Raw genomic sequence first — 12,500 nt, forward strand, 5'->3', positions numbered from 1 at the left:
CACAGCCCCTGCCGTTCTCTGATTGGGGCTCTGTCTGTGCCCGAGTGCTGGGGTGGGAACGGCACTCCCATTTCGTAGCAGTCTGAGCCGCTCCAGGTCACAAGCAGCTGTGTGCGAAGAGGAGGCAAGGATGCCACTTCAGCAGAGATGACGCTGCGTTGCCGTTTCTCGGAGAGCGCGGACGGTCGCGCGTTGCCGTTTCTCGGAGAGCGCGGACGGTCGCGCGTTGCCGTTTCTCGGAGAGCGCGGACGGTCGCGCGTTGCCGTTTCTCGGACAGCGCGGACGGTCGCGCGTTGCCGTTTCTCGGACAGCGCGGACGGTCGCGCGTTGCCGTTTCTCGGACAGCCCGGACGGTCGCGCGTTGCCGTTTCTCGGACAGCGCGGACGGTCGCGCGTTGCCGTTTCTCGGACAGCGCGGACGGTCGCGCGTTGCCGTTTCGCGGACAGCGCGGACGGTCGCGCGTTGCCGTTTCGCGGACAGCGCGGACGGTCGCGCGTTGCCGTTTCTCGGACAGCTCGGACAGCGCGGACGGTCGCGCGTTGCCGTTTCTCGGACAGCGCGGACGGTCGCGCGTTGCCGTTTCGCGGACAGCGCGGACGGTCGCGCGTTGCCGTTTCGCGGACAGCGCGGACGGTCGCGCGTTGCCGTTTCGCGGACAGCGCGGACGGTCGCGCGTTGCCGTTTCTCGGACAGCGCGGACGGTCGCGCGTTGCCGTTTCTCGGACAGCGCGGACGGTCGCGCGTTGCCGTTTCTCGGACAGCGCGGACAGTCGCAGACAGTCTTTTCTAACTTACACAGCTCAGTTTTTTCATAGTTTTGTGTCTAAACAGCTGCAGACAGTGCAGGTGAAGCCACTGGCGCAACAGCAGCCCTCTGCCTGGGAATCGAACCGGCAACCTTTCCATCACAGGCCCAGATACTGCCAAGCACTGTCACGCAGATACACACTCAATTATAGATACTCACTCACTCACTCACTCACACACACAGAGTGCGTCTCCTATCCAAATGTGTGTTTCCCAGGGTTGAACAGCAGGGCTGGACCCCAGCCACGCCCGGGCTGAGTGACGGTGGTGCGTGTAGCGGTGGCGTGTGTGACGGTGATGCGCGTGTGACGGTGATGCGCGTGTGACGGTGATGCTCGTGTGACGGTGATGCTCGTGTGACGGTGATGCGCGTGTGGCGGTGATGCGCGTGTGGCGGTGATGTGTGTGACGGTGGTGTGTGTGACGGTGGCGCGCGTGACGGTGCTGCGTGTGACGGTGGTGTGTAGCGGTGGCGTGTGTGACGGTGCGCCCCTCCCCAGGCCTGGACCCCAGCCAGTTCCGGGTGCAGCAGCAGCAGCAGCGGGAGGACGAGGCGGACGCCCTGCTCGGAGGCCCCGCCCAGCTGACAGACGAGGAGCGTTACCGTGACTGCAAGCGCTTCAGCTTCACCTGCCCGCAGTGCCACACCGACAACATCTACGACTCTGCGTTTGAGGGAGCGGTGAGTCTCACACACTGAAGCGCGCACACGTACACTCACACACGCACACACACACACACATGCACACACTGATACATACACACCACACACACACACACACACCACACACACACACACACACACACACACATGCACACACTGACATCTACGACTCTGCGTTTGAGGGAGCGGTGAGTCTCACACACTGAAGCGCACACACACACATCACATACACACACACACATGCACACACATGCACACACACACACATGCACACACATGCACACACACACCACACACGCACACGCACACACTGACACGCACACACCACATACACACACGCACACACACCACACACGCACGCACACACACCACACACGCACGCACACATGCACACACTGATACACACACACCACATACACACACGCACACACACCCAACACACACGCACACACCACATACACACACGCGCACACACACACACACATCACATACACACACACACACACATCACACACACACACATCACACACACACACATCACACACGTACACTCACACACACACACGCACACACTCTCACACAGTAACACAGAGACTCACACAGTAATACATAATCATACAGTAATACACAGTAATACACACGCACACACGCTCACATGCACACACTCACACACACACACACACAGAAACTCACACAGTAATACATAATTATACAGTAATACACACGCACACACGCTCACATGCACACACTCACACACACACACACGCAGGCTGAGAAAATACATGTATTTTGTCAGTGTGTTAATGCATGCCCATGTGGTGGGTGTGTGGGAGGGATATGTATCCCAGAAGGCCGTGCAGTTCTCCTGGCCGTCTGCTGATTGGGCTCGGTGTGTTATTTTTAGACGGGGAGTTCTGAAAGGGTGCAGATAGCGCAGGCAGAGGGGGCTGCAGCGCGCCTTTGATCCCGGCCCCGCCCCCGGCCCCGCCCCAGCCCTGCGCCGCCCCGAGCAGAGGGCCTTGGCCCCGTGAGGCCGTCAGGGGGGTGAGCCGCCAATTAGGAGCGCAGCTTTCTCTCATCTCCGGCGGGCGAGCGCAGACTCCCGCCCCGGGCCTGTCCTCCCTGTCTGGACGGCGTGTGGAATGCTGCTCTGTGCCCCCCCTCACCCCCCCGCCCGGGCCCCGCCGGGCCCCGCCTGGCCCTCAGCCAGCAGATAAGAGCGTGGTGCATTAGGAGGTAACTCCGCAGGCCCGGCGGGAGAGGGCCTTGACTGTCTGATGATCCCCCCAGGGGGGAACCCCAGAAGGCACCCCCGTTATCGTCAGCTCGTCGGCGGGACGGGGTGCAGACGCGGGTGAGGCCGCAGCCTGCTCGCACCCCTGCCCAGCTGTGGCGGTCAGCGCCATGGCGATCCTCTGACCACGTCTGTGTGTGCGTGTGTCTGTCTGTCTCTGTCTCTGTCTGTGAGTGTGTGTGTGTGTGTGTGTGTGTGTGTGTGTGTGTGTGTGCGTGTGTCTGTCTGTCTGTCTGTCTGTCTGTCTGTCTGTCTGTGAGTGTGTGTGCGCGTGTCTGTCTGTCTCTGTCTGTGAGTGTGTGAGTGCAGTCTGTCCTCATATTCTGTGTGTGTGCGTGTGTCTGTCTGTCTGTCTGTGAGTGTGCGTGTGTGTGTGTGTTGTCTCTGTGTTGGTGCGACAGTGTGGCTGCATTAAGGGCATTCACGGGCACACCTGGCAGTGTTCGTGCTGCTACGGTCGCCCCCTGTCTCTGGGCTCTTTGTGAGTGTGCGTGTGTGCAGGTGTGTGTGTGTGTGTGCCCTGTGGGCTGCTGGCGGAGCGGGGGCAGGCTGCCACGGCCTGCTTTATTCTGCTGTCAGAGGCTCTGTGTCCGAAAGGTTAATGGAGTGCTGACTTTTGGGAGGAGTACTGGAGGTGGAAGCATGTGTGTGTGTGTGTGTGTGTGTGTGTGTGTGTGTGTCCTGCGCTGGTGAGTGTTGCTCATGGTTGTGATGTCACTTCCTGTGGCAGGGATTGAAGATTGAGCCCAGTCTGATGCGTTGCTGTCAGATCTCATGCGAAGGACGACCCATCGAGCACCTCGCCCAGATCAGCAACAAACTGCTGCTGGACGTCCGCCACCACATACACACCTACTACAGCGTGAGTACTGCACTGTACTACACACCTACTACAGCGTGAGTACTGCACTGTACCACACACACCTACTACAGCGTGAGTACTGCACTGTACTACACACACCTACTACAGCGTGAGTACTGCACTGTACTACACACCTACTACAGCGTGAGTACTGCACTGTACCACACACACCTACTACAGCGTGAGTACTGCACTGTACCACACACACCTACTACAGCGTGAGTACTGCACTGTACTACACACACCTACTACAGCGTGAGTACTGCACTGTACTACACACCTACTACAGCGTAAGTACTGCACTGTACTACACACACCTACTACAGCGTGAGTACTGCACTGTACTACACACACACCTACTACAGCGTGAGTACTGGACTGTACTACACACCTACTACAGCGTGAGTACTGCACTGTACTACACACACACCTACTACAGCGTGAGTACTGCACTGTACTACACACACACCTACTACAGCGTGAGTACTGCACTGTACTACACACCTACTACAGCGTGAGTACTGCACTGTACTACACACACACCTACTACAGCGTGAGTACTGCACTGTACTACACACACACCTACTACAGCGTGAGTACTGCACTGTACCACACACACCTACTACAGCGTGAGTACTGCACTGTACTACACACACCTACTACAGCGTGAGTACTGCACTGTACTACACACACCTACTACAGCGTGAGTACTGCACTGTACTACACACACCTACTACAGCGTGAGTACTGCACTGTACTACACACACCTACTACAGCGTGAGTACTGCACTGTACTACACACACACCTACTACAGCATGAGTACTGCACTGTACTACACACACACCTACTACAGCATGAGTACTGCACTGTACTACACACACACCTACTACAGCGTGAGTACTGCACTGTACCACACACACCTACTACAGCGTGAGTACTGCACTGTACCACACACACCTACTACAGCGTGAGTACTGCACTGTACTACACACACACCTACTACAGCGTGAGTACTGCACTGTACCACACACACACCTACTACAGCGTGAGTACTGCACTGTACCACACACACACCTACTACAGCGTGAGTACTGCACTGTACCACACACACCTACTACAGCGTGAGTACTGCACTGTACTACACACACCTACTACAGCGTGAGTACTGGACTGTACTACACACCTACTACAGCGTGAGTACTGCACTGTACTACACACACACCTACTACAGCGTGAGTACTGCACTGTACTACACATACACACAACAGCGTGAGTACTGCACTGTACTACACACACACCTACTACAGCGTGAGTACTGCACTGTACTACACACCTACTACAGCGTGAGTACTGCACTGTACTACACACACACCTACTACAGCGTGAGTACTGTACCACACACACACTACAGCGTGAGTACTGCACTGTACTACACATACACACAACAGCGTGAGTACTGCACTGTACCACACACACACCTACTACAGCGTGAGTACTGTACCACACACACACTACAGCGTGAGTACTGTACCACACACACACTACAGTGTGAGTACTGTACTGCACCACATTAAAAAGCACCCTGGAGCACAGTAGCAGTAATTCTGCTGCTAATTGTTCCTGGTTTGTATGAAGCTGTCCTAAGACAGCCCTGCTTGTGGAAATGCTGACAGTGTTAGAGAAGGGAGAACAGAGTCCTGTGCCACTGACACTCTGACCAGCCTGCAGTCCCCCACCAAGCTGTTCCCAGGTCAGTTTGTGAATGTGAAGGGGGTGTACGCTACAGGACAGAAGCAGCACTGTGCTGCAGTGGAAGGTTAAAGTTTAACACTACAGACAAGACGGAGGGAAAAAGCTACACTTACTGTCCCACCGAAGGTTACGGCAGCGGAGACGAGTTTAGTGTAGCCTTGTGTTCCAGCAATGCGAAAGGCACAGCCCAGCCTCGGGATGGCATAGCCCAGCCTCGGGATGGCATAGCCCAGCCTCGGGATCTGAGAGTGCGAAGGGCATAGCCCAGCCTCGGGATGGCATAGCCCAGCCTCGGGATGGCATAGCCCAGCCTCGGGATCTGAGAGTGTGAAAGGCATAGCCCAGCCTCGGGATGGCATAGCCCAGCCTCGGGATCTGAGAGTACGAAAGGCATAGCCCAGCCTCGGGATCTGAGAGTACGAAAGGCATAGCCCAGCCTCGGGATGGCATAGCCCAGCCTCGGGATGGCATAGCCCAGCCTCGGGATCTGAGTGGAAATGGGTGCAGTTTAGTGGGTTTTTTCTACCTGTAAAACATTGCAGTTGTACATGGAATCCATTGCACTGTTGAAATTTTGTCTGGCAACAACTGAATCAGTGAGTCTGTCTGTGTGTAATAGAACATAGTGATAAATTACACACACACACACACACACACACACACACAGACCCAAAGCTCTCTGTGAAGAGACTACAGTATGGTGACATTTACATTGCTTTAATTGCTGTTTGAGTTGGAACGTTTGAACTGTCCGGGAAACGCAAGCAGTGCCTATTGGGGGGGGGGGGGCTGCTCTTTTCTGTCGCTGCTATGAGCTAATTCTCTTATTGTCTGCATTTACACAGTCCTTTAGTTAGTGACAGTGTGTGTGTTTCCCAGGATGCAACAGCTGTGCCAGTCAGATCTCAGCAAACTGTGTGTCTGTGTGCGTGCGTGCGTGCGTGCGTGCGTGCGTGCGTGCGTGCGTGAGCGCGTGAGGTTTGTGTGTTTGTGTGTGCACGCAAGTGAGAGGAATGTGTGAGTGTGTGAATGTGTGGAATTGGAGGTTTAACTAATCAAGGTCAGCCAATCACAGGGCTTTAAGAGGGAAGGTCTCAGGCAGCCAGCCAATCACAGGGCTTTAAGAGGGAAGGTCTCAGGCAGCCAGCCAATCACAGGGCTTTAAGAGGGAAGGTCTCAGGCAGCCAGCCAATCACAGGGCTTTAAGAGGGAAGGTCTCAGGCAGCCAGCCAATGGCAGGGTGTGTGCGAGGAGAATAGGAAGCAGGTCTGCAGCCTGCAGGCTCCCAGCAGCGCTGCATTTCGCTGGCTGTACTGGAGCCTTATTGCTCAGATGAGACATGCTGTTTGTTTATTACACTTTTAAATGGATTTGAGGCCGTGCCCAGCAGTCCTGCCTCCGGCGCGCTGCAGTCAGCCCCCCCGCGGCGGGGGAAACGCACGCGTTCCCGACGCCTCTTTAATGAGCTCATAAACAGGTCTGAGTTTGCTGCAGACGCCCCCCCTGCCTGCGTACGGAGCTGAAGCAGCTCCCCGCTCTGACCCTCCCTGCCCCTCCCTGCAGCAGAGCTGAAGCAGCTCCCCGCTCTGACCCTCCCTGCAGCAGAGCTGAAGCAGCTCCTCGCTCTGACCCTCCCTGCAGCAGAGCTGAAGCAGCTCCTCGCTCTGACCCTCCCTGCCCCTCCCTGCAGCAGAGCTGAAGCAGCTCCCCGCTCTGACCCTCCCTGCAGCAGAGCTGAAGCAGCTCCTCGCTCTGACCCTCCCTGCAGCAGAACTGAAGCAGCTCCTCGCTCTGACCCTCCCTGCAGCAGAGCTGAAGCAGCTCCCCGCTCTGACCCTCCCTGCGTACAGAGCTGAAGCAGCTCCTCGCTCTGACCCTCCCTGCCCCTCCCTGCAGCAGAGCTGAAGCAGCTCCCCGCTCTGACCCTCCCTGCAGCAGAGCTGAAGCAGCTCCTCGCTCTGACCCTCCCTGCAGCAGAACTGAAGCAGCTCCCCGCTCTGACCCTCCCTGCGTACAGAGCTGAAGCAGCTCCTCGCTCTGACCCACTCTGACCCTCCCTGCCCCTCCCTGCAGCAGAGCTGAAGCAGCTCCTCACTCTGACCCTCCCTGCAGCAGAGCTGAAGCAGCTCCTCGCTCTGACCCTCCCTGCCCCTCCCTGCCCCTCCCTGCGTACAGAGCTGAAGCAGCTCCCCGCTCTGACCCTCCCTGCGTACAGAGCTGAAGCAGCTCCCCGCTCTGTAGCTGTGAGAGTTTAGCACCATGTCAGGCCCGGTCACGTCCACCCTGTTCATCGTCAGGACCTCTGTTTCCGCTCCCAATCCGGGCAAGCTATTCCCTGTATGTCCAACTTTCTGGAAAAAATTCCTTTTGTCCGTGTGAAATTTACCTGTGACTAATTAACACCTTTTGAAAATTAAGAAACTTTAGCCCCACCCCCAACCCCCCATCCCTGGGCCTCAAGTTTCTTTTTGTTGAAACTAGAGTGATTACTACAGAGATTCAAGACACTTAATCTCATGTTAAATACCTTGATCCAGTTGTGAACTGGACACAGTACTCTAAATGTGGTCTGACAAAAATCTGACAACGTTTACAACAGTATAATTTCCTTAGGCTTGTAATCAGTTGGTTTTGTTGTATATCCACGTGTCTCTGTTGCCTTTGCTGTCTGAGGCTGTGGCAGAGCGGTGATGTGATATGAGCATGTATGTGTGGTTATTCTGCAACTCGGTGAGCTGTCGAATTCTGGAGGGACCTGACTCACGAGAGTCCCTTACCCAGGTGACCTTAGCCTGGTTTCCCCTGAACCCTCTTAGCTTGCCCAGCTCTCCTACAGCTCTGGTGCTGCTGACCCCAGAACAGCTTCAGAGCTGAACGTCTCGGGTATGGCCTGCACCTGCCCGTATAACATTCGTTCTTAAAAAAAGATGGGAGATTGCCCAGCAGGTTTGTGTCTTTGACCGCTAGCCATGCTGACTGAGCCGCTCGGGACACACATTAGACTTCAGTTTTTTTTTTTTTTGTGTATGTTGAAAGTTAGTCAACCAAACACTGAAAACTTCTCCACGTGCCTCTCATCTCTTACCTTCTTTTTGATCTGTTTATCTTCTATCCAGAGGTTGTGACACCAAAATGATTATCTCGTGGAATTTCAGTCTTTTCTACCAGGTATAGGTGATATATAGATATAGGTGTAGAATTCCTATGGGACCTGTTTTGATTATAGTCCATTATGAGGCAAGTGATCCAGGACAAATCCTGTGGCCTAAATACCCCCTGTTTTCCTGCTCATCATTCAGAATGGGAGAGGAAGTGTTCCCTGGATGTGGGGGAATTAGCTGTACCTGGCTGTGTAGCTGACCCAGCAGGCCATGGCTAACTCGGCATATAGCACCGGCGTGACCTCACAGCGTGTGCGCCCTCACCCGATCCAGTCAGAAGGAGTAATGATACTATAGCTGATCCTCAGGTATCAGCAGAAAGGGCTCCAGCTCATCTCAGGTAGAGCAGACTCACAGGTGAGGTGCGGAGAGGAAAACTACTTTAACACAAAAAACTACGAAAGCAATTCCCCCACCTTGGAGCTCAGCCTGCAGCCTTCTGGGTAAAAGTCCAGCTGCTCAGCCTCTGTGCTCCTCACTACGCTCCTCACTACGCACTCTCAACACCCTCACTGCGGCAGTACACTGCTGGCTTCCTAACCTCCCAGTGTGGGTGGGGGTGTCTCCCAGTGCCATGAGCTTGCAGTCCCCCGCACTGAGCCCAAATCAATTAGAGCCTTCAATGCAGCCTCCAGCCCCCCGACCCCCCCACCCCCGCTCATTGTGAGGAGGTGTAAAACAGCTGCCGGCTATGAATGCCCCCCCCCCCCCACCTCCCGAGCTCTGCCTCCCTCTCTTTCTCTCTAAGCCCTGGTGGCCGGAGACCCCCCCCCCCCCTCCCCGGCCGTCAGCACCCGCTCAGCTGAAGAGGGCTAATATTCTGTAATTAAGGATTCCTTTCAGTGCGGGGAGGGGGCAAACAGGAGTGTGTGCTCTCTGTGCCGGAGTGCGGGAGCGGCGGAGGGGGCTTCGCATGGGTGCAGATTAGAAGCCCGTGTTTGTTGAGTATCCAGTGGAAACACACAGAAGCATTAATCAGAAGAGAAATTACTGCTGTCGCCACCTCTACCCTGTCGCCATTATCAATTTGCGGCTCTCAGGAGACAAAGCAAATAGAAATTTTGTGGGTTTTTCTTTTTTTTTTTTTTCCCCTCTCTCCCTCCGTCATCCGTTCCCTGACTCCAGCTTCTCGGGAGAAATAACAGCATGGCACAAAAGCACAGTATTTACCTAGTTCTAATGTGGGTTGCCATGGTGTTTAACAAATTATTGCAATTATCCACCCCAAGCGGGTCGCCCTTGGTAACTGCCTGAAAAAAAACAGGTGATAATCCTGTTTTGAACAAAAGGTCAAATTGCTGAATAGAAAGCCTTGATTAACTGGAAGATGTACAAAGTGGACTTATTTCTGCCCATTCAGGCGGGCATGTGATGGGGCGGAGGGCCAGGCGAATAAGTGCATCTGTTGATTACTTAAGTACAAAGAAGTGAGAAGCCGCTGTCTCGGGCCTTTCAGCCGCCGGCCGTAATCGCGGCTTTTTACCGCGCGGCGTACCCGGCGGAGCCGCGTGAGAGCCGCAGCTGGGCGGGGGCGGGCGGGGGCAGGCGGCCGGGGCGGGTTGGGGGGGCGCAGGGCGGGAGGGGGGAGGGGTGGGGTTTACCTACTCGGGGATTTGCTGTGTTGAATTCCTCTAGCTCCTGCGTTGAAGTTTTTTTTTTTTTTTTTAAGCGTTTGAATGCCATCGTTGCGTTCTGTAGATGTAAGGGGTTTGGCGTTAAGTATGAGTCGTGGACGCTGTGTGTGCTGTGCTCTCCTGTTTTGGGGGGTGACTGGGGGGTGGGGGGGGTTGTGTTTTGTGGCCATTCGGGCTGAGCTCCGGTTGGGGAGGTAGCTGGGGTGGGGTGGGCTTTGCGTGGCGTTTGGTTAAATCGCGTGGAAGCCGCGGGCCTCCCTCAGACGCGGCTGCACTCGCTCTGTTCTGTATCGACTGCTGGAATTATGCGATTACACGCCTTTATCCCGCTCCCGCTCCGGCCCTCCGAGCAGGGAATTGTGGGAATCGATTTTTCTGCGTCTTTCCTCTCCTGAGACGCTCCTCTGTGAGGACCTGGCAGTCAGTCTTACTCACAGTGTGTAACTTCAGAGTAAAGTGTGAGCATAGAGTGGTGCGAGGGGAACGGGTGTGGTCGCCTGAGAGTGATATTTCCCACAATTCATGTGTCCGTGGAGCAGGGTGTATGTGTATGTGTGCAGGGGGTGACAATGTATTTGGAATGTAGAGGTTTATGTGTGTGTCTGAGACTGTGTGTGTTAAATATAGCTGTGTATTTATATGTGTGTCAGTGTGCATGCGTGTGTGTGTGTGTGTCTGTTTGTTTGTGTGAGTGTGTGTGTGTCTGTGTGCACGTGTATGTCTGTCTGTCTGTGTGTGTGTGTGTGTGTGTGTGGGGAGTATATCTGTGTGTGTATACGAGAAAGTGTGTGTGGGGAGTATATCTGTGTGTGTGCGTGTGCGTGTGCGTGTGCGTGTGCGTGTGTGTGTGTGTGTGTGTGTGTGTGTGTGTGTGTGTGTGCGCGTGTGTGTGTGTGTGTGTGTGTGCGCGCGCGTGTGAGAGAGTGTGTGTGGGGAGTGTATCAGTGCGTGTGAGAGAGTGTGTGTGGGGAGTGTATCAGTGTGGGGGTGAGAGAGAGTGTGTGTGGGGAGTGTATCAGTGTGTGTGTGTGTGTGGGGAGTGTATCAGTGTGGGGGTGAGAGTGTACGTGGGGGACTGAGTCTTTGCCCTTGCCCGGTGTCACCCGTGAGCCACTTAGCGCTGGCAGTAATTTGGGCAGGGTGCTGTGGGTCAGCGCGCTCTCTCTCTGCATTACCCCACACAGCAGAGCATGCTGGGTAATTCTCCCTCTCCCCTCCACACGGGGCGAGCGACTGCCCCAAACCTGCACCTCGGCCAGTCCTGGGACCGAGCGAGAGAGGAGAGGGGCAGCCCATGCCCCCCACCACCTCCCCCCCTCCCCGCTCTCTCCCTCCCTCCGCCTTGCGGTCCCTCGCTCCTGAAATAACCACACTCCCACACTCTCCATCCGCTGGGGGCGGGGCCTTTGTGGCTCTAATTGATTCCTGGTAGGGTAGTGTGTTTTTAATGACACAGTAACGAATGAAGGCCTTAATTACGAGCACTGGTGGCTGACTGTGTCGTTAAAGGGGGGGGGGGGGGGGGGTCACAGCTGTGTGGGCGGGGGTTTGGTGTCCGCCCCACTCTCACCCTGTCTGTAGAAACGGGCGTCAGTGCCTGCCCGTCTCCACGATGATGCCATGTTTGCCTGCCGTCCCTCTGAGGAGGAGAGCTGAAGGATTTTCGCTCTCTCCGAGGCAGCGTGGGGGGGGGCGGGGGGGTCTCTCTTGTTTGGATGTCCCGAGGCCCATGGGAACGGCGGGGATTGACTTAGCGTGGCCCCGGGCGAGCACAATGGGGCCTTTGGGCAAACAGGGACCCGATAACGTAGGTACACACAGGACAAAATTAAAACTAAACAGCACACATATGTCAGGATTCAATTACAGCCCGGCAGTCCCGGGAGACTCTTTCTCCCACAACTCAGGCCTAATTATCCAAATAAAATCCCCCCCCTCGCAGACAATACACCCCCCGCCCCCCGCCGCCCCACGGCAGTGCCGGGATTAATTGGGAAATTAAAAATAGAGGCAAACGCGGTGCAGGTTGGGTGCTCTTCCGCCCCGCGGACAATGGTGGCGGAGAGTGCGACTGTTTGAGCGGGCGGGGCGCAGATAGCGGCTCACAAAGGCTCTCAAATGAGCGGAGAATGCAGGTGAGATCGGCATCAAAGAGGCCCTTCAGCGGTAATCAGCTCTCACAGGAAACCAGCGCAAATTACATTATCCCTCTGTCCCGACCACTCCATCACCCCCTCCCCTCCCGGCGTGCTGCAGTCCGAGCCGTGAGCTGAGCTCTGGGGCCGATTACGCCCCCCCCCCCCCGGTGCCTTCACTGTATCTG

The 12,500-nt window shown here is 55.7% G+C and overlaps 1 protein-coding gene across 1 annotated transcript in view; it reads left to right on the top strand.

Annotated features, from left to right (window-relative positions):
• pola1 (polymerase (DNA directed), alpha 1) overlaps window positions 1-12,500 on the top strand; it is a 64,493-nt gene that overhangs the window by 32,425 nt on the left and 19,568 nt on the right. Inside the window, exons 33-34 of the mRNA XM_036521795.1 lie at window positions 1,310-1,491; window positions 3,498-3,629. Of these exons, the coding sequence (XP_036377688.1) occupies window positions 1,310-1,491; window positions 3,498-3,629 (314 nt within the window). The remainder of the gene's footprint in view (window positions 1-1,309; window positions 1,492-3,497; window positions 3,630-12,500) is intronic.

Source organism: Megalops cyprinoides, chromosome 2 (assembly GCF_013368585.1).
Source record: "Megalops cyprinoides isolate fMegCyp1 chromosome 2, fMegCyp1.pri, whole genome shotgun sequence".
NCBI lineage: Eukaryota > Metazoa > Chordata > Actinopteri > Elopiformes > Megalopidae > Megalops > Megalops cyprinoides.